Below are 20039 nucleotides of genomic sequence, written 5' to 3'. Positions count from 1 at the left end.
AAATTCACTTGATTGTTGTTCAAATTCGAGGTTCTAATTCAAGATGTGAAGATTCCGAACTCAGAACTCACGCGCGCGACTCTTGACCGTTGATTTTGATCGGCGTTGATGTCTAAAGCCTAGCGCCGACTCGCCGCTGCAAGCCTATAGCTGTTTCATGCACTTTGACTCGCACCTCGATCGAGAATGTGAATCTTAAGAATCTTTGAATCACGAATGTGAATGCACCGGCGTATCACGGGCCACCCGCACTCGAAACTCGAAACTCGAAACTCTTCTGCCTGTTTTCATGTACAAACCCCGTCCACATCAGATCGACTCATTCGTGATTCGTGATTGATAGACTCATCTGACTCTCACATCTTGAAAGCGTACAATCAAATGCAGCTCCGATGATTTGCCGACGGCTGCTTGCTGCATGAATGGATGGAACTTTTTGGACTCACTAATCAGTCGCTGCATTTAGCTACACACCGTGCTCGTGCTGGCATACGCAACCCAGGCACTCACATTCACGATTCCTTACCCAAGCGTGGACCAATTGTGGACGGATCTCGCATCCACTAGCTGCAACCTCGGAATCTCTTGCCTACGATGGACCGTAAACGTTGACACGGTTAGCGTACATGTGAACGTGATGTGGCAGCGCGCATGTTGCTTGCTTGCTTCCTCCTCGAAAGAGTCGGCGACTTCGATCGATCGTCATCGGGGCAAGAGCTGGAACTTGCAGAGACAGAAGAGACTTTTTGGTTGATTGTTGGCGCGGAGGGACTGATGCTCGGACACCCATCATCATCCTCCTCCCTACTCTGACTCCGGACATCCTGCCTCCTTTGCTTATCCTTTGAAGCAACGCACAGCGAGTTAGATCGCACATCTGGCGTCGATTCGATTCGATCAGTCTTGGCAAGCTTGCCAGCCATGAGTTCGTCGCAAGGTGATGGGCCATCAAGCGGTCGACAAACACCTGAAGTGAGCCAAAGGCGTTCCAGCATGCTGCAGAATGTGAATGTGAATGTGAATGTTCCCGCATCACATGTCAGCGCGAGCGCGAGTGCGAGTGCGAGTGCGCATGGCGAGGCGAATGTCCACCAGCACCCGTCAGACACGCCCACCGTGTCCAAGTCTCCTTCACCCTTGGCATGCGAAAGTAGACGAAGTGACACTCCTTTCTCGTATTACGAGTCGCAGACGACCACCAGGGCACCTTCACCTGCCCATGCCCTCTACTCCACCACCACCGAGAAGAGCAAAGGATCAGAAGCGCAGCAGCAGCAGCAGCAAGACACAGAAAAGGGTCTGTCGGCTTTCGAATCGCGCAAAGGAGAGGGCGAGGCGCATCGTTCGGATGATGCAGGCTTGACGACATGCTCCGCAACAGCCTTGAAGCGATCCACAACGACTCAAAGAGCCGAGATGCTTTCGCTGCCCACGGACCAGCTACCCACGCGATTGCCCAAGAGCACAAAGTGGACCTACACCATACTGGCCGCCCTTGTCTTTTTCAACACGGGCTTTGCCGCGAGCGCACCCAGCGGGGCATACGAGAAGATCGTTGCGGATCTGGGCATGACTAGTCTGCAAGGAAGCGCAGTGACTAGCGTGTACCTTGCTGGATTGGTGTTTGGTGAGTCATCGGTCTCGCTTGGTCTCAGAGGAAGCGCTAGGGAAAGGCACGATCACGATCACGATCACGATCACGATCACGATCACGAGCAAGAGCACGAGACAAGCAAGAGCACATGTTGACACATCGACGCATCTCGCACTTTTGCGCACAGGACCGAGCATCTGGGCGCCCCTTTCGGAAAGAAGAGGGAGAAAGATGGTCAATCTGCTCAGCCTACCACTCTTTACGTGTTGGAACGTAGGCTGCGCCCTCGCGCCAAACAAACAGACGCTTATAGTCATGCGCTTGTAAGTTTCGTGGGCGCGAAAGCCGCAATCGAAGATGGCCAGCGGGGGGAAAAGGGCGGGGCGCCAGATCTGGCAGGCAGGGAGAAGAAGATCGTCACTTGCTGATGCCGCGACGTCTCCCGCCCCGCCCCGCACCCGACCGCTCCTACTCTTCCACACATCCCTACCTCGCAGCTTTGCTGGACTCTGCGGCTCAGCACCCGCATCGAATTCTGGCGCTTGGATATCCGACGTCTTTGAACCGAGGGAGAGGGTCGCTCCGATGATGAGCTACACATTCTCTGCCTTTCTCGGGCCCATTCTCGGTCCCATTGTGAGTGCAGAAAGTGTGGCGTGCAGGTGGGACCGAAGGCAGGACCGCTTGGGGGCTCATTCCTCGAATTGCCAACATCTTCTAGGTCGGAGGCTTCTTGGCAGATGCGAATGCCTGGAGATGGATCTTTTGGTTGATGTGTATCCAGGCTATGGTATTCTGGTCGCTCTGCTTGATCCTTCAGCGAGAATCCTACGTTCCCGTCTTGGTCGTTCGTAGGGCCTCCATTTTGCGCCAAACGACGGGCGACGACTTGATTCGCGCGCCGCTGGAAAAGGAACCGCTAAAGGTCAAGGATGTGATTCATACGCATATGCTCAGACCTCTTACCATGCTCGTCACGGAGCCTCCGGTCATGTACACCGCTGCCTGGATGGGCTTCTCATAGTGAGCTGCATGCCGACGCCCGCGTCACCTTGCTTGCCCGCAGCAAAAGATCAGACGCGAGCGCTCGCTCACATTTTGCCTCTTTCGTCGCTCGCGCTCGTCGCTCAACAGCGGTCTCATCTTTCTATACCTGGAAGCCTTTCCGGTGGTCTTTGGAAAGATGCACGGTTTCAACGCTGGTGAAGTCGGTTTGTCTTTCTTACCCTTGGCCGTCGGCATGGTCCTCTCCTTTCCCGTCGTCGCACACTACAACAAGCGGTACCTTCGAGCACGACAAGCTGCAGGCAAGCCAGTTCCAGAAGCGCGGCTGAGCATGACGTGCCTATCCGCGCCGTGTTTCGCCATTGGTCTATTCATGTTCGGCTGGACCAGCACTCCCAACATCCACTGGATCGTGCCCATGATTGCCGAGATCCCGCTCGGACTGGGCTTGATCTTTGCTTTCAATAGCTTGGGAGTCTATGTGAGCGAATGCTACCTCAGCTACGTCGCTTCCGCACTCGCCGCAGCTGCGCTCTCCAGATCCTCCTTTGGCGCTTTTTGCCCATTGTTCGGTCGGCCCGCTTTCGAGTGGAGCGTACCCTACATGTGCTCCATACTGGGAGGCCTTTGCCTCCTCGTCTCTCCTGTTCCTTTTTACTTTTCAAAGTATGGCCCGGCACTTAGAAGACGGAGCAAGCTCGCTATCAAGTAGAGGCGAAGACCAGAGCGAGCTCTCTGTGGAATTTCCGCTCGGGCTGCTCTGCTCCCCTTTCGCTTCGAATAGGACCCTCTCCTCAAGCCGACCTGTCCGCACCCCACTCATGCAACCCCTGCACGTTCCAACCCCAGACGTCCGCGTGTGTACACCATTCAATCATAGACTTGCATATAGATTCTTGGTCAATTCTCACTTGAATGTTCGAGTGCCTTCAGATCGCGCATGAGCGAGTCGGCCAGGTACGAAGTGTGCACACGTTGAGGGACTCGGCGTGATGGAGATTCAGTCACGAGTTCAGCAATCACCAATCACGTGAATCACGAATCCGGTATAAAGTTCGCGCTTGGGCGGCCGCCGCGGGCTTCAGATATACGCGTGCACGCATCATCATACACCGCGACCCCGCGGGCAAAACGCGTTCCACCGCGCGCGCCTTTCCGCGAGATGCGAAAATCTGGATGAAAAGTTTTGATCGTGGCTCTTGAATCTTGGATTTGTAATTGTGTGTTTGAGAGAGAAGAGTCAAAGTGGAGTCGTGGATCGATATGGACGCTTTGGCTCGATCGGCGATGGATCTAAGCAGACCTGATTTGATCTAATTGATCTAATGAGGACTAAGTTAGTTCCAAGTAGACCTGAATTAGATCCAAGTAGACACAAGGAGACCAAGGAGACCCACATTAGATCTAAATAGACCTAACTTGAATCTATGGAGACCTGCTTGAGATTATTCTAATTTGAATGACTTGCTTTACCGTACACCGCCGGGATCGTTTGTAGACCCCATTTCGACGCGGAACGCGCTAAGAAAGCAGCACACAAAAGAAAAAAAAAAAACTTCGAGCCGCGATGCACGCGTTCGAGGTTGATCCGAAGACTCGGAGGAAATTCAAATAGCCAAGCCTCGCGCCTGCTCATTTCCATCGCCCCATTCCAACTACAAATGCACTCAGTACATACCCCCTCTCCAACCAGTATCAGACCTCTAGCCCCTCATTGTCAGTGCCAGCCCGAGCCGAACCGCGCCCACTCGAGTCCTCTTTCCCCCGAGTCGAATGCATCGCGCAGCGTTGCCTTAGACGAACGCGTCTAGTCCCTTTCAAAGTGGAGTCGCAAGTATTGCGCATCGTGCGACACCGCTTCACACCTTCACACTCTTTCGGGCTTATCTGTGCGCGCACCAAGCACGCGAAGATGAGTCAGACGAGTGTGATGGCGTTTGCAGGCCAGCTGCAAGCCAGCAGCAGTGGCGCACGACATGGTCAAGCGGTCAGTGGACCCTCCACGCCTCGGCACACGTCCAACAAGGCGAGCGAGAGCGCTCTCGCCAAGCTCAAGGCGTTGCAGACCCCTCCCTCTCAGCGAAGCAGTCCAGCTTCTGTCAAGCGTCCCTTTGAGCAACTCGCTTCGGACCCATCAAAGACTCACACTCCCACTCAAACCAAGGAAGAGCGCGTCAAGCCGACATTCACTTCTGTCGTGGAAGCGGCTGAACGTCAAAGGCTAGAGTCGGAGCTGCAAGAGCTGCTCAGCAACCCCATACGCTTCCAGACTACCGAATTCAAGCAGAGAGCTGTCAAATATACGCCTATCAATGGCGTGCACAATGGGCAGGTCAATGACAAGCGGGCAAACGGGGCAGCAGGGTATGGCGAAGCGGGTCCATCGAGGGTGAGTGTCGATTCTTTGGCGGATGCTCCCCACAAAGTGGCTTGCAGCCTGAACTGGCTCCATTCTACCGCCGCTTCTTCAGTCATCACCAACGCCCAACCGCAAGCGCTCACGGACAGCGTCGGAGCTCTCAGACGAGGAGAGCGAGCGCATACATGCGTCTCCCCGCGGCACGCCTTCCTCGAGGTCGTTGGGTGGGAGCGCAAAGGAGCTGTACGCCCACAAGTTATCTCTCAAGATGCCTGGGTCCGTCGGTGCTGAGGGGGCAGGATTGCACAACTTTGGTGAGCATCAGGGGGTCCATGCCCGCCGCTTCTGGATGGATCGTTCTGTTTGCTCACTTGCTCCACCTCCGTGTCATCCGGATCAAGGCAACACCTGCTACCTCAACTCCGTCTTGCAATCCTTGGTGCATATTCCTCCTCTCGCATACACGCTACTGGAGCACGATTTGTCACAGCTTCGCGGTCCGCTGGGAGGTGCTACGCGTCCTTTCGATGCGCTGGAAGCGATGCAAGATGTAGCGCGTAGGATCCTTGTCCAGCGCAAAACATCTGCTCCTTCCGAATTTCATCAGAAGCTCAAGTCGTACGCCAAGACGCTTAGGAGGGGATGTCAGGAGGATGCGCACGAATTTTTGAGGTTTCTGCTAGAGGCCATGCAAGCCGCTTGTCTAGTTAGGGCAGCGGGAAAGCTGTGAGTAGGCATCCGCGTTTGCAGTCCGTCGCGCGCTGAGACTGATGACGCTGCTTGGGCTTTTGTTGATTTTGTTGCGCAATTTCCGGCTCGCTCGCAGCAAGGCAGAAGATCCGTTGAATCGCACCACGCTTGTTCACAAGATCTTTGGCGGAAGGTTGCGCAGCAGGGTGACTTGTCTCAGATGTCATCACAACTCCGATACCTTTGATCCACTGCTGGACATCAGCGTCGACATTCGCAACGGGGGCTCGACGTTGCAAAGCGCGCTCGATGCGTTTACAAGGACGGAACAGATACATGCGCAGGGAAATAGTCGCTATTTGTGCGAAGGGTGCAAGAAGAGGGTAGATGCTACCAAACGAATGTCGATAGATGAGGCGCCCACTGTGCTCACTGTGCATCTCAAGAGGTTCACCATCTTTGGAAGCAAGATGTCCAAGCTCGTAGACTATCCTCAGAAGCTCGTGCTTTCCCCGCGCCACATGTCGGAAGGCAGTGCAGCCTCGAAAGCTGCTCAGGGACAGAGTCAGAGGTACAATCTCCTTGCTGTAATTCATCACCACGGCAATAGTCCCAATAGCGGGCACTACATTGCGCAGGTCAAGGCACCCAAAGGGGATCGTTGGGTGGAGATGAACGACTCGAGCGTGATGCCCATGAGACCTCCTTTCCGCCAAGGCATCGCCAGCGATCGATCCGCATACATTCTATTTTACGTCGCAGAGCCTCGGAACCTGGCCGACGCCATAAGCGCCAAGCCTCTAGCTGCCACATCCATTCAACGACCTCTGAGCGACGCCTCGCAGCAGCGAGCGGCGCCACTTGGTTTGGGACTGCCGCCAAAGCGGAGGCTGTTGCCTTCTGCTAGCGATGAGGAGGAGGAGGAGGGGGAGGAGGAGGAGGAGGAGGAGGAGGAGGAGAACGACGAGCAGGCTGAAGATGTGGGCAAGCAACGCATTGTACAAAGCGAGAAGACGACTTTTGATCTGGCAAAGAGACAGAAGGAGCAAGAAGCGCGCAGCAGTGATCAAAAACACAAGAAAAAGAAGCATAGGCATTCTACGGGATCACTAGCGTCTGCGATTGCCAGCCCGTACGTGACGGGCGGACAGGCGGGACGCTCCTCTGCTTTTGGCGGACCTATAAACGGATCCAGCTTTTACGCCTCTGGCCCCGCTGCTGCCAAACAATCCAAACAGTCGCACGGGATGAACGAAGCTCGATCGCACACGCACGCGCATTCGCACAACAGGCACTCGTACAGCCATTCGTCGGACCGCATAGACTTTAGACCCAGGTCTATCGATAGAGCGCGAGGAAGTTTCAAGAGCAGGATGAAGGGTAGGTGATCCTTTTTTTTCCAATCTTGCTCTTGGCCCCTTCTTCCCCGAGCCCGCGCCGCGATGCGATGCGATGCGATGCGACGCGAACGACGAATGACTGTGCCTCTTTGACCCGGTCCCCATCAGCATCTCGCCCTTCCTCTCTCGATCGAGGTTCCACTCGCCTCTAGCTGCTCTCGCTCCCCACTCTCGCTCTTCACAATGTCACCCTCACATCAACTCACCTCGACGCCCGATACATTCAAATGTGAATCTGTTTTTTTTGCGGCCCACTGCGGTCTGTGCCTGTTGCCACCTCGAGGCGCGAGACGCGCGGCTGCAGTCGGATTTCCCTTGACCATGAATGCCATCGACGGGGACGTCCACACCGTCCGTTCGTGGCAAACATTTTGGGGCAAAACTCTGATGGAGATTCTGGCCGTACCCCTCCAGAGCACATGGCAAGCTTTATCGCGCCACTGCAGTTGCGCGCCCCTTTGAGGGGTCGTAGTCGTGGTGGTGGTGCGGCCGACCTTGCGCTAGGCGGAAAAAGGATCTCCTTGAGCGCACCCTTCCCCTCACATGGCCGGCTTTGAAGGGAAGAAAAAAAAAGGGATGAGGAAAGTTGAATACTTTGTTATGTGGGACGGGATATGATACATGTACGAAGTGTAACCTTTCGACAGCTTTCGAGAATATGCTCGGTTCAACGTTGAAAAAACGGGGAAAGGCAAAGGGTGGGAGAAGAAGAAGAAGGAAGCCAGAAGAAGCACAGGTGCAAGAGGTTATGGCAAGGGAGGGCAAGAGAACCTCTTTTCCAAAAGCGTGCGAATCTCTGCGCGGACGTCCACACACCTGCCCCCCCTCGCCTCCGCTCCCGCTCCCCCCTTCGCATTCACTTTTTTCGCTTCTTGTTCTTGTTGCTCATTCCTTCCTTGTCCTTGACCGATTGTTCCCTCTTCAACTCCGCAGCTGCCGCTTGAGCAGCAGCCGCTTCCTTCCTTTCCACCTCCATGCGCGCAGTGCACTGTGAGCAGTACCACGTAGCAGGCAAAGGTTTCTCCAAGCCCGGTACGCACTCCAGATGGAACCAGCCTGCAAAAGCGCGAGGGGGGCGAAAGAGGAACAACAGGGATGTATGAGGAAAAGGGATTTGATGAGCTTCGAAGCATCGTGGTGGAAAGCCAAAAGCAAGCGATGCTTGGGGAGGAAGAGGTGTGCGCAAAAAACATTAGAGAAGTAACTCACCGATCGGACAATCGTCGCTGTCGCAACCGATCATTTCCCCAAAACTGGGTCTCTGACAAGTACAGTACAGCTCTCCATCCTTCTCCATATCCTCTGCGGTGGATAAGCCCGAGAGGCCGTCCGACAGAGCGGAGCCGAGAGAGTTGGCATGTTTATTACTGATGGTGCCCGTAGTTTTGCGTCCCATTGCATCCGTCTCCGTACCACCTTCCAACTTTTTGGGTCTTCCCACATTCTTCCTGGATAGCGAGCCGCCTGCTGCTGCTCCGATGGCCAGATTGGAGGAGGAGAGGAGCGACTTGTCGCCGGCGGAAGGAGTGGATGGTGTACCGAGACGTGCCAAGCTTGATAGGCCTCCACCACCCATCGATGATCGACCGCTCGTACCGCTTGCAGCAGCTGTCAGAGTGATATCCTTTTTACCCATCAGCATCGATGATGCGCCCGCAAACGGTGAAGCGTGCCGACTTGTGCTAGCTCCAGGAGTTGCTGCAGCTGCTGCCGCCGCCGCCGCCGCAGCAGCAGCAGCGATGTCTGCTAGATTGCCACCATTGGCCAAGCCGCCCAAGGAAGACAGACCCAGCGTCGCATTCTCCGCACTTGCAGCCAATCCCATGCTCGCCATTGTGCTCTTGACAAGATCCGAATTGACCTTGTGCAGTTCCTCGTTGAGCCTTTTGAGATGCCCATCCACGCTGCGCCATAATGCCAAGGAAAGAGCAGCTTTGGATTCCGACCAATCATCTGCCCTCTTGTAATCCGATCGGATGCGCTCTGCCAACTTCTCGGCTTTGAGAGAGTCGGGTTCGCTCAAAGGTCCCGTGCCGGGCGCGCTGCCGCTTCCGCTTCCGCTGCCGCTGCTACCCGTGCCGCTGCCGCTGCCGCTGCTGCTGCTTCTTGCACCGCCGGACCGCAAAAGGAGTTCGCGCAAGTTGGCTTCGCGCGACGCAATCTTTGGCAAGAGTTCTGGGGAATTGCACGTGTGTGCGCGAGTATTGTGGGGGCGAAAGTGAGCAAGGGGACCATGGAATCCGATGGGGACCGCGCAACGAAGCAGCTGACATGAGTATATGCTCACACTCACCTTGCAACTTGGCATCCTTGTGTTGAATCTCCTTGATGCGATGCGTCACTTCTTGAGGCAGATTGTCCAACGATTGCAAGTACTCGACAGCCAGAGCTGCAATCTCTGCTGGATCGTCCATGTCTTGCCCACCAAGCAACGATTCGGCTGCGACTGTTCAGGGGGCAGCAGGGACGGGGAGGGAGATGCGGGTCGAAAGACTGATTGTGGGGGGTACAGATTGGTGGGATGCGGTGGGTAGGAGGGATGGCGGAACGGTCGCTTGTCACGAATCGTGATCGAGTCGTGAGGCCACTCAGTCTTGAGTTCATGATGCCTCTGGGTGACTTTAATAATCACGTGAATTGAATTGCATGCGATCGGTGGGCGGTGCTCAAGACTCACGTGACTGCAAACTCACAATCTGGGACTCTTGCCTGACTTCATGGTCGAACGTGACTATACTTGTCGCGCTCACGCACTCGGCTCGTGCGCCATCACTCAAGACTTTATTCCGCCACCAAGCACGTCGCTCCACCATCCTCATCCTGTTGCCGTTCCTGTTCCTGTTGCCATTCCCGATCCCATCTTGTCCTGTCCCCTTCCCCCGTCCTTTCAACCAGGACTCGCGTGTTCACGCTGCACATCGTCGCATCCTCACCCCGACTCACTCTGCCCCCTCCGAGGCTATCGAGCACGCGCAGCTTCACGCCTCTCAATCCTCATCCTCTCCAATCTCGGGCCAGCTGCTTGCTTGCTTGCTCCACCAAACGCCCGGCCGCCCGCCCGCCCGCTCGCACATCCTTGTCGCCGCGTGTGGAGATCAGAGCATCGAAAAGCCGCGTCCCAATCAACCATTTCCAGGGGAAAGAGGGGGGGGCAAGCATCCGTTTGCAAATTTTGGCAGGAGAGAATTTCGTAGGAACGCTGTTGTGAGGTGAAAGCTGGATCGGATTGGATCAAGCTCCCGACTCTCCGTAGCGAGCGGTCTGTGAGGCAAAAGCAGCAGGAAGGGGCCAACTTCAATCGCTACGCTGCGCTGCGCTGTGCGCTGCGCCGCTTCAGTTGAAGAGCCCATCGCAGCAGATCTCCCGGCAGGTACCATCTCTGCCTCGAATTTCTCTTCTCTGCATCTTGCTCAGCTCAGCTCAGCTCAGCTCAGCTCAGGCTTGCTCAGCCCCTCCCATCGGCTCGATCAGACGCACCGAGCAACGTTTTGCAAGCTTGCTACACGCCGCATCAGGCTCAAGCTCAAGCTCAGGCTCTTCCGACTCAGAATGTCGCAGTATCAATCTCAGTATGCGCCGCTAAGGACAGGATTCCTGGCACCGCCAGGTCAGGCTAGACCTCGTGTCACCATCTCGCGCTACGCCAAGGATCAGATAAACTTTGTGCTGGACGGGGTGGACCTCTCGTGAGTTTTTGCAGCGCTGCGCTTCCACGCTCGCTGCGCCCACCCTGCTCGCTTCTCGCTTCTCGCTGCTCACTCTTCGCTACACGCTACGCTTGCCCACGCCGAGGCAGCTTTGCGAACGCTCTGAGGAGAACAATGATTGCGGATATACCCACTTGCGCGATCGATATGGTCGAAATTCAGGAGAACACTACAGCTCTGCCCGACGAAATGTTGGCTCATAGGTTGGGCATGGTGCCTCTGATCTCGACGGATGCTATGAGGAGCTTGGTGGAACAAAGAGTGAGTGAGAGGCGGTCACTCGCGGAGGAGAAGAGGCAAAGGATATGGTAAGACGAGCGTCCAGTATGCTTCCTCTACTGCGTCACTGATGCGCTATCCTCTGCGCTCGCACGTGCAGGACTGCGCATGCGAAGAGGGCTGCTCCAAATGCTCCATCGAGCTGACGCTCAAGGCGCGCGCGACCAGCAACATGAGAGCTTCGGATTCCATGCAAGTCACCTCCAAGGATCTCATCCGGAGTCCCGGACTGGGTCAGGGTGGACTGGGAGGACCTACAGATGACATCAACCCGTATGAGGAACCTACACCAGAGGTTGCGAATAGGGCCAGTAACTTTGGATGTCCGGTGGGATATAGTGAGTGCGCTGGGAGATAGGCTGGTCGTGATGTATGCCAACGAGAGTGCGAGATAGCGGGGGGCGCACAGCGCTGATACGACTTGGGACGACTTTTTTGCTGTCGCTACAGACGATGCGTCGAGCGACGGCATCATCCTGGTCAAGTTGAAAGCTAATCAAGAGATCCGAGCGCGCTTGGTCGCTCGCAAAGGATTCGCAAAGGAGCACGCCAAGTGGTCTCCCGTCAGCGCCATCGGTTTCGAGTACGATCCGCACAACGTCTTGCGCCACACTTCCTTGTGGCACGAGCGCGATGCGCTGGCGGAATGGCCCTTGAGCGAGAATGCAAAGGATGAGGAACCGCCGGCTAGGGATGTGGAGGGAAGAGTGACGGAGAGCTTCGACTTTCGAGCCAAACCTGGAAGATTCTACTTTGATGTGGAGACCGTGGGAAGCATGTCGCCCGAAGAGGTCGTCGAGACTGTGAGTTGGCGAGCGTGCGCGAGAGCAAAAAGGGAGGAATTGGGGATTCGGTCCGACCACCGCACACGTGCTTCCGCTCGTGCTTATAAAACCCCCGCCTCCCTCGGTTGCGCACCGCGCAGGCGCTCAATATACTCGAGCTACGCACAGCTCAAATCATTCAGGAATTGACGACGGGCGAGGTAGGACAAGGCATGAATGGTTTTGGCGAGCACGAGCAGCAGCAGCAGCAGCAGCAGGGCATGGAGAATGGTGACGGAGCGATGGGCATGAATGGAGCAGCAGGAGGGTACGGAGCCATGTCGAATGGCAGCAACAATGGCGGCGGCAACGCGTATGTTGGACAGAATGGGGCGTCGACGGCGGGACATGCTTATGCTGCGGGCGGGGGAGGTGGAATGAACGGAGGGAGCGCGGCTGGCGGAGAGTACGCTTATTAGGCTTGTCTCTCTCTCTCCCGCCTTGCTCCCCGCCCCACTCGACGATCCACGAAGGATGCTAGCGCGCGTTTGCCGAAATGTTCCAAGAAATGTACAACTCAAAAGTCGTGAGTTGATCTGCGCATGGAGCTGGCAGTCACGCGTCGTGAGCGAAGCATACTGGGCTGCCCCCTTGATTGAGAAAGAGGTGGGGTGCGCGCGCGCGCGCGAAGCTGGCTCGTATCGTGTGCTGGATCAGCGAATGACGAGGAGTTGGGGGTGGGGGGGAGCAGACCGATCTGCACTCGTGACTCCATGCAGGGACATGCTTTTCAAGCTCATTTGCTTTCGGACTCGGGGTCATCAACTCAGCCACCGAAGCTCGGCCGCCAAGACTTCTGGCACTTGACTAGCCAGCGTGCCACTCACGGTCAGATCGCCATCACAAGACGCACAACGTGAGATGCTGCCCATTGCGCTTGGTTGACATTTTCAGAGATCGCAGATTGAAAGGGAATTCTGACGGGGAAAACCCGGGTAGAGAGCACGATTGTACAACATCTCATTTCGCCAAGAAGACTTCTAGGGCCTCGGTGGTGCCGCACTCAGCAGTCGAGGACGATCTGGCGATGCATGTGCAGAGGCGCTCGGTAGGCCCGACATGATTTGTACGGTGAGCCCTTTTGATTTGGTGCTGGAGGACGGCTATTCGCGGTCACTTTCAATGGTCAGCTTGAGTCGGCTGGGTCAGGATGCCTAACCCTAAGTTGGCTGGCTTGTAATTGCGGGCCCTTCGTGTAAGCAGATGTGTCCTCCATCGACTCAAGCTGCCCGTGCACTCACAGATTTGGCTGCTGATACGTAGGTGTACCATGGACGGCGCACTCGAAGCTTGGTGATATCGAAGAGAATCGGACATCCGACCTTGCCCAGCCATTGGGTAGCTTTGCTTGCCGGGTTCCCATCGGCCAGGCAATCTTTCTTCAAGCCAACGCACAAAGACTTCTTCGTACCTTGCGTAGAGAAGTGTCGAGCAACCTCTGCGAAGGACGGATAGGTCCTTATGCATTCGGTGCAGAGCCAAGTATGATCTGCCAGCTTAGGAATATCCTCGTACTGGAACTTTTCATAGCCCCATCGAACCTTCTTTGCTGCCTCTTGTTCTTCTTGCAGGCGCTTTCGCTTTTCGGTGGCGCTCTGGTCGACCTGGGAGGACAATTTGAAAGAGTCTGGGGCGTTGCGAGGTAAGAGAAGTGTGCCTTCGCAGCAAGTCGATGTTCTCCTCACGCGCACTCAACTCACCCTGTTGAGCGAAGGGCTTACCATCTTTTTGGGAAGCAATGGCTGCTGCTGCTTCTTTCTTCTTGCCCATGATTCCAGGCGAGATTGCTTGGACACGCGTGACTGGATCAAGGATGAGGTGTACAGCTGTAGCGATGCACATCGAAGGGTGCTTGAGAAAAGCGAGGAGCGCCAAAGGCGCCATGTTGGGACAACAATGCGAAAGGTCCTTGCACTGTTCCAGGTTCGGTCGGTCATACGATCTTATAAGAAAGACACGGCTCCAGCAACTTCATTTGCTAAATCTTGGACAGAACAGCCTTCTGCTCCAATCATCATCTCGCCCAGAAAATAGTTGGATGGTTGCTTTGTGGCTCGTCATGTGCCGTGCGTACAGTTGTGCAAAAGAGTGCCAAGACGCAGGGTTTCAGTCAATTGCCGCTAAACGTTTCGCTCGGTAAGACAGGTCTACAATTTCATCCTCGATTTGCGCAGTCGAGACACGTCTTTATTTTGTTTCTAAACTCAGGCGGTCGCGATCAGCAGATTCATCTCCCAAGACACGTACCCCAAGCCAGCTGAGAGGCTGATTCTAGTCAAGTCACGCTGTAATCGACACCAGGCAGACGCGCTTCGACATCGTACAATGTTTGCCTTTCTCAATCAGGTTGAGGCATCTTGGAAGACATTATTGGGGGTTCAGCGCTGGCTATGCTCGCTCTGAGACAGCGCAGCACCGAGCGAGGCCTCGGTCGCGGCAGGAGATTGCCGGGGCCTCGGGCGAAGCTGCTGCGCTAATCAACATCGAACTCGGCTCAGTCCCTGCTTCTCGTCCCTGTCCCTCTCTTCAAATTCATCACGCCTCATGCAGCGCGTGTCTGCTTGTCGTGAAGAGATCACTGTCAATCATCAGCGAGACAAGCTCGAGACAACAAGCTGCAGCGCGCCGCTGCACAGCCTGCAGCGAGCCGCGCTATCACTGCGGGCGACTCCTTAAGAAGGGGCACACTCGTAGAAGATCGGGCCCGTGACAAGTGAGCAAAAAGACAGCAATTTGTTCTTGTAATTGGACGTCGCGATCAAGAGATTGCAACTACAGTCATGCGGAGGGTTCAGTGGGGGAGCGTCATACACGCCGATCAGAAGTGATGTCTTGGAGCTTGTCTTGCTGATGATCCAGGCTTGTTCTTGTCGTAGCTCGCAAGCACACCTGAAGTCGATTTGGCAAATGTCGAAGCTGTCGTTGAGATTGAAGCTGGCAAGTCAGCGCTGCGCTCCATTCGCAAATTTCTGGCCACGTGTCGAGGTCAAGCGTAAAGACTTACTTTGCTGCTGGTTGCTCCGCAGCTTGTCCCTCCTCTTTCGCCAAAGCTAGAACTTACGCCAGTAACGACCACGAACACGAAGTTTACCTATGTCCAGCGCTCCCCGACAGTCGACCCTCACGAAGTTGTGGTAGTCCTCTGTTCTGCCATGTGTTGCATCCAGGTCCAACATTGATTGGAGCTTTTGTGGCCCCTTGTCTTTTGAGAAGTGCTGAAGCGCTTCCACGTAGGTTGGAAACTTTAGCACTCGGCGCAAAGCCATGTCTCGTTGGCCAGACGCGGAATGTCCTTGTACTTGAAGGGAACCCATCCCCAACGCTCATCCTTCTCGAGTTCTTTCTTTCCTCTTCCTCGATTTCGCGCTGCTTACGGGCCTCAATCTCCGTTTGAAGCTGTGCTTCGAGGCTCTTGACTTTCTTTTGCCATCCTTCGACGATCTGGTAAGTCAATGACAGCTTGCTTTCAGGCACTGGAGAAAGAGACAGCGCTGAGCGTCTACAAGTCGCGAGCTTGGTCTCGCTCTGGACGGACCTGGTGTGCCTTGAGAACACTCACCAACCGTCTTGTCACCGACCTGCACTTCGCGATGCTCTGCATGGCTTGACGACGTGTTGGGAGACTCCATATCTGCGCTCGCCAGAGTGTGAGTACGGCTGCAAGCGTTGAAGAAGTCGTGTCGAAGACACTGTTGCGATTTGTGGATGAAGGGTTGTGCGCTTGAAGTGCACATTCGAGCACTTTTTATAGCGTTCGCGGCTTTTCTCGCATCGACCGAGTGGCAGCCCCCAACTTTGCTCGCGGCAGAAGATGTTCCTTGTAGCGAGATGGTGCTTTGGCGCAGCAGCGCTCCAAAGACAATTAGTCTAGCACTTGGGGTGCACTCAATCACGAAGGTTCTCACCAAGCAGCTGCTTGCTCAGATCTATATGTTTCAGGCTGAGAGTCGAATCTGACTGGCCTCTGTATCCTTCGCAATCGCCACGAACTCACTGCACCATTACAGTGTTCATGTGCTCTGTAGTCTGTCCCGTAGAAGCTGGAGCTGAAGCGCGAGGTAGCAAGAGCTGTAGCTGTTCGAGCCAGAGGACAAAAGTATGCTCACATGAGCTGAGACATGCTGATTGAGCAGCGTAATCAATATTGAAATTAAGCAAGCTCGTGTGCAGCCATGATGAAGCTGATCAGACAAGTGCTAGGATCCCTTACCAAATCGGAGCCCTCTTAACATCATCACCACCTTACACCGCCTCGATGGTCCAGTCTTCCTTGTCAGGCTGCACTTTGGTGTTGAGATATTTGACGGTGTCTTCGGTCTTATCGGAGCCTTCCAGAGCACCTCTATAGCGTATCAAGTGGCAAAGTTGGTCTCATCAGTCGCACAGCGAAGAGAGGGATCTGCACAGCGAAAGCTCGTGTGTTCGACTTACGGCGCATGGCAATACAGACCATAGGCTCTTCGGTCTTCTATCCAGCCGAAGTCCGACCTGACACCTCGACCAACATGGTCCCTGCAAGCTTGGTTCCAAACCGACTCGGCTTCGAGCTCGCCCATGTCGCTCAGACGATTAGTCAGCTCTGGTCATGCCGGTGCACCAAGGTCAGCAAGAGTCGTGGAGATGTCCATGCTCGCGACTGTAGGGAGGACTCACCCCAAAGACCATAGCCTGGCATGACGAAATCGCTCACCGCCAGCGCCACGGGAGCAATCAAGCAGACGAAGCTAATCATTCTCATCATCTTGAGAAATTTTGGATGTTGAAGCCTTACTGGTAGGATTTGGATGCTCAAAGATCGAGCTCTGTCGCAAGAATATCGTCTACTGACGGGAAAAAGAAGAGATGTGAAGCGGAAAGGTACTACTGTACTTATATGGCTCTTCGGACCGCACCGTCAAGTATTCGCACCGGCACTCGAAAGCCAGTCCTACGCAGGCAACCTCTGTGTTGAAGTGTGACCCCACAGAAGTGCCAAGGTGCGAAATCAGTCTTGTGTTGCAATGCACTTCGGAACATCAAATACGTCTTCGTACTTCTGGCCCGCGGTGTCTTACATACGATGGCACGATGAGCCCTCAAATCCAATACTTCATAGCTCGCCAAGCCGCCAAGCTCGTCGACGAGTACCCTCCAGCGCTACCCCGCGCCGTCAGTCGCGTGCAGAGTCACCGCGAGATTCAGCCGTTTGAAATGCACCTTGTCGATGCCTACCCGCGGGCATCCGGGCAGCTTCTGCTAACCGTAAACATGCAACAGCTCTCTTCCTCGGATTCTAAGGAGAGCTCGAGGCTGTCTGCGCCCGGCGCCCCGCAGACAAGGCCTACCGCATCACCCTTTTTCGGATGCATATTCTCGCATTTGGACGCAATTGGAGCAAAAGAGTCACACGGGCCGAGGGTGCGGCAAATCTGCGCATACGGCCAACATCGATCCCCAGCAAAGATGCCCGTATATTCGTGGCATTTCTGTTTGATAGGAGATCGAGTTAGCATCGAGTGGGAGCTCGACTGAGGGGACTGGAAGAGACTTGTATACATCGATGAAATAGAGGCTCGTGCATTCCTAGACCGTTCAGCTGCCTCGCTGATGAAGGGGACCGTGCCCTCAGTAGATTCTCGCCACCACAACTGTCTTCGCTACCGAGACTAGCTAATGCACGGACGCTGGATGCGATGAGCTCGAAGGACCGTGATCTCTTGGAGTGACAACTCACGTCTGACTGCGCCATTTGCAGGCCATTTGCAGACCAGCATGCGAAAGTACAGCGAGCTTGTATATCAGGGCCGCTTCTGCGCCAAGGGAAGGAGTGACCCCACGTTGCGGGGTTAGTCAACGAGATACAAGCTCAGGCATTGGCTCGAGTTGAGGCAGCCCAGCTCTGGCAGGCAAAAGTCACGGAGACCAAAAGATGGACCATCACACGGGAATAGCATAGCACGTCTTGATCCGTTCTGTGGCTGCGAGACGTGGCTTTTACGAGCCCCTGCAGTGATCCGATACACGAGATCACGCACCGGGTCAAGTTGCAGGCTTCACGACATGCATTGACTTGTGATTGAGCATCTTGCCATGCACTACATCTGACACAAAGCCGACTCGGAGGCGCCGCCTTGTAGGTGCATTTCAACGCTGCTGGCTCGGCTCTCAAATCGGGATCCCCTCAACTCGCCAATCGGCCTTGTCTTTGGGAAGTACGTTGAAGTTGACATAGTCGATGGTTTCCGAAGTCTTGTCCGATCCGGCATAGTCTCCGCTGCAGAAATGGGAGTGACAAGTCTCCTTGGGTACACGAGCAGGAAGAGCAGGCAGAGGGACCAAGTGCGCGACTCACGCTTGATGACAGTACAAGGCATAGTACCTGGACGTTTCGATCCAGGCAAAATCAGCTCTGGCATTCTTGCCCCACTTTTCCGTGCAGCCCTGCACCCAGTAATCGTGCGCTTCCGTCTCGTCGAGCGTGAGGCTGCTTGTGAGCTCTAGGGAGATGCGCAAGGGTTCCCGGCGGTTGTCAGCGAGCAAGCGGCGTGCAAGGATTTATAGTGTGCTGTCCCGTTCGTCACTCACTCCAAAGCCCGTAGCCAGGCTGGACCCAAGCAGAGGTGCTCGTCATCAAGACGCTCACGAGGGACATGCAGGTGAGTAGTTTGATCATGTTGCCGATGAACAGGGAGGGTAGAAGGCAAGGGCAGAGGTAGAAGGGATTGACCGAAGCACGTTGAGCGTGGTTGATGGCCAGGAGTGGTTTATGAACAGCGCTTGTTCGATTGAAAGATGACAGATGCAGGCGTGTCTTGTAGGCATTCGTACACCTCGAAAATTTCAGCTTTGCCACCTCCAAGCAAAGCCTTGCGGTGGGACGATGGACAAAGCTTGGCTGCGCGTATGGCCGCCGCGAGGGTCGCTTGACGCCAGATTCACTGTGAGTGCGAGCCGAAATGTCTGCATTAGGGTGCATTAAGCAGTTACCAAGTCAACTTCTACCCAGGTATGGATTTCGGATCAGCTCAGCTCTCCGACGGCACACTCGAACCCTCCATCTCGTCAAAGAAGTTCTTCATGGCATTTTTTGCGCTCGGCTTTTGAAACTGTACACCAAATGAGGCACGTTGAGAGCTGTTGGATGCCCAAGGAGCGGTTGCTGAAACTTGTTAGCGGACTATCTTTACGCTTAGTCGTCGAGATCCAAAGGGAAGTCGGTCATAGGCATCGCTGTTAGAGTGCGCCTACGTTTAGCTGCACGACTCTGGAACGGTCGAAAAAGGGTGTTTGTGGGTGAGCTTTTTCTGCCTTTCCAGCTTCTTGACAAGATGATTGCCAAAGTCGTGCTGATACATACTTGGGTCAAGTTGGCAGCGGATTGAAATGCTTTTTTGCGCTTGTTGAGACTGTGCTCCACCTCCCTGACCCCCACATTCTCCCAGTTACACCCTTTGGGATTGTGAGCTGCACCGCCGTAGATGTGCTTGACTATCTCTTTTGCACTCCAAAATGTGGTTGCGCAGTTGACGCATAGCCACTCGGAAAATTGGTAGTCGAATGCCTCGTGCACCTCGATTTTGACAAATTTGTCTCGAGGGCACACTGCCTCTCTACGCACTTGCTTGCGAAAGCTGATCGATTGAAGTACTTCCTGCGTCAGCGATGGCAGCTCGAGGATGGCACAGGTGCAAGTCTCTGCGTGCACTACTGGAACAGCGAATTAAATGTGAGTGTCCTCATCCCACCGAGAGACTAACCTACAACGTACCTTCAGCTACTTGTGCGCGTTGAGTGTCACGTTGCGACTCGGAAAGACGTTCGGTTCTCATGGTGCTAGTGATTTCTGGATCGCAGATTTGCTCACTTCGTTACTTCGTAGAATCGTGTTTCGTTCCAACGGATGACGGCGTGAGAGACTGCGTCCGCATGGACATTTATAGTCCCGTTCCAGTCCACAAATGCGTGTGGCCAAAGGTTCGTGCATGTCGCAAGCCCTCCCTTCATCATGGTCAGCATTCACGAGTATCCAAGCAATCATACACCACTCACAGGGCACGCGATGCTCTCTATTGGTGCATGAAGCCTTCTACGAGGTGCAGGACACCCACATCCACGCCACAACTTGTTTGATGACCCTGCAAGTCAATCAACAGCGTGTTCGGACTGCGCGCCCGCCTGATCATCTTGGCGGTGATGAGCACG

At 54.9% G+C, this 20039-nt stretch overlaps 7 protein-coding genes across 7 annotated transcripts; 3 read left to right on the top strand and 4 right to left on the bottom strand.

Moving 5' to 3' along the window:
- Positions 1-993: 993 nt before the first annotated feature.
- Positions 994-3311, top strand: IE81DRAFT_293127 (MFS general substrate transporter; the record flags this gene model as incomplete). Its single annotated transcript, XM_025511987.1, has 5 exons — positions 994-1627; positions 1782-1917; positions 2092-2230; positions 2316-2617; positions 2729-3311. 5 exons carry the CDS (start codon positions 994-996, stop codon positions 3309-3311), a joined length of 1794 nt encoding a protein of 597 aa, XP_025367767.1.
- Positions 3312-4243: 932 nt separating this feature from the next.
- IE81DRAFT_368146 (cysteine proteinase) lies at positions 4244-7301 on the top strand. The gene is made up of 4 exons (XM_025517127.1): positions 4244-4988; positions 5071-5272; positions 5360-5684; positions 5785-7301. Exons 1-4 carry the CDS (start codon positions 4512-4514, stop codon positions 7034-7036), a joined length of 2256 nt encoding a protein of 751 aa, XP_025367766.1. The 5' UTR covers positions 4244-4511; the 3' UTR covers positions 7037-7301.
- A 327-nt stretch (positions 7302-7628) lies between these two features.
- On the bottom strand, positions 7629-9614 carry IE81DRAFT_325396 (hypothetical protein). The gene is made up of 3 exons (XM_025514496.1): positions 9342-9614; positions 8258-9223; positions 7629-8104 (listed from the first exon to the last, which is right to left on the bottom strand). The coding sequence occupies exons 1-3, from the start codon at positions 9460-9462 to the stop codon at positions 7905-7907; spliced, it is 1287 nt and encodes a 428-aa protein (XP_025367765.1). The 5' UTR covers positions 9463-9614; the 3' UTR covers positions 7629-7904.
- An 815-nt stretch (positions 9615-10429) lies between these two features.
- On the top strand, positions 10430-12345 carry IE81DRAFT_215459 (insert subdomain of RNA polymerase alpha subunit). The gene is made up of 5 exons (XM_025511002.1): positions 10430-10734; positions 10845-11016; positions 11135-11372; positions 11485-11837; positions 11960-12345. Exons 1-5 carry the CDS (start codon positions 10598-10600, stop codon positions 12275-12277), a joined length of 1218 nt encoding a protein of 405 aa, XP_025367764.1. The 5' UTR covers positions 10430-10597; the 3' UTR covers positions 12278-12345.
- A 630-nt stretch (positions 12346-12975) lies between these two features.
- Positions 12976-14233, bottom strand: IE81DRAFT_325391 (hypothetical protein). Its single transcript, XM_025514495.1, has one exon. The coding sequence runs from the start codon at positions 13740-13742 to the stop codon at positions 13383-13385; it is 360 nt and encodes a 119-aa protein (XP_025367763.1). The 5' UTR covers positions 13743-14233; the 3' UTR covers positions 12976-13382.
- Positions 14234-14654: 421 nt separating this feature from the next.
- IE81DRAFT_360950 (hypothetical protein) lies at positions 14655-16599 on the bottom strand (the record flags this gene model as incomplete). Its single annotated transcript, XM_025516724.1, has 10 exons — positions 14655-14827; positions 14863-14908; positions 14950-15081; positions 15233-15331; positions 15418-15515; positions 15853-15904; positions 15965-15969; positions 16105-16200; positions 16290-16437; positions 16512-16599. The coding sequence occupies 10 exons, from the start codon at positions 16597-16599 to the stop codon at positions 14677-14679; spliced, it is 915 nt and encodes a 304-aa protein (XP_025367762.1). The 3' UTR covers positions 14655-14676.
- Positions 16600-18002: 1403 nt separating this feature from the next.
- IE81DRAFT_331511 (hypothetical protein) lies at positions 18003-19666 on the bottom strand (the record flags this gene model as incomplete). The annotated part of the gene is made up of 6 exons (XM_025515261.1): positions 18003-18111; positions 18190-18334; positions 18423-18797; positions 18883-18943; positions 19195-19544; positions 19606-19666. The coding sequence occupies 6 exons, from the start codon at positions 19664-19666 to the stop codon at positions 18003-18005; spliced, it is 1101 nt and encodes a 366-aa protein (XP_025367761.1).
- Between the last annotated feature and the right edge of the window lie 373 nt (positions 19667-20039).

The sequence above is a fragment of the Ceraceosorus guamensis genome (genome assembly GCF_003144195.1).
Source record: "Ceraceosorus guamensis strain MCA 4658 unplaced genomic scaffold IE81scaffold_62, whole genome shotgun sequence".
Lineage (NCBI taxonomy): Eukaryota > Fungi > Basidiomycota > Exobasidiomycetes > Ceraceosorales > Ceraceosoraceae > Ceraceosorus > Ceraceosorus guamensis.
This window is presented reverse-complemented; position numbering and strand designations above follow the sequence as displayed.

What these genes read in the sequence shown, in the direction of transcription:
- IE81DRAFT_368146 (XM_025517127.1), top strand. Translation starts at nt 4,512, where the DNA reads ATGAGTCAGACGAGTGTGATGGCGTTTGCAGGCCAGCTGCAAGCCAGC. An exon ending in GCGAAGCGGGTCCATCGAGG is followed by an intron (nt 4,989 to 5,070) that starts GTGAGTGTCGAT and finishes CCGCTTCTTCAG; the next exon opens with TCATCACCAACGCCCAACCG. An exon ending in GGCAGGATTGCACAACTTTG is followed by an intron (nt 5,273 to 5,359) that starts GTGAGCATCAGG and finishes ATCCGGATCAAG; the next exon opens with GCAACACCTGCTACCTCAAC.
- IE81DRAFT_325396 (XM_025514496.1), bottom strand. Translation starts at nt 9,462, where the DNA reads ATGGACGATCCAGCAGAGATTGCAGCTCTGGCTGTCGAGTACTTGCAA. An exon ending in CAAGGATGCCAAGTTGCAAG is followed by an intron (nt 9,224 to 9,341) that starts GTGAGTGTGAGC and finishes GCAATTCCCCAG; the next exon opens with AACTCTTGCCAAAGATTGCG. An exon ending in CAGCGACGATTGTCCGATCG is followed by an intron (nt 8,105 to 8,257) that starts GTGAGTTACTTC and finishes GCGCTTTTGCAG; the next exon opens with GCTGGTTCCATCTGGAGTGC.
- IE81DRAFT_215459 (XM_025511002.1), top strand. Translation starts at nt 10,598, where the DNA reads ATGTCGCAGTATCAATCTCAGTATGCGCCGCTAAGGACAGGATTCCTG. An exon ending in TGGATGTCCGGTGGGATATA is followed by an intron (nt 11,373 to 11,484) that starts GTGAGTGCGCTG and finishes CTGTCGCTACAG; the next exon opens with ACGATGCGTCGAGCGACGGC. An exon ending in CCGAAGAGGTCGTCGAGACT is followed by an intron (nt 11,838 to 11,959) that starts GTGAGTTGGCGA and finishes CGCACCGCGCAG; the next exon opens with GCGCTCAATATACTCGAGCT.
- IE81DRAFT_325391 (XM_025514495.1), bottom strand. Translation starts at nt 13,742, where the DNA reads ATGGCGCCTTTGGCGCTCCTCGCTTTTCTCAAGCACCCTTCGATGTGC.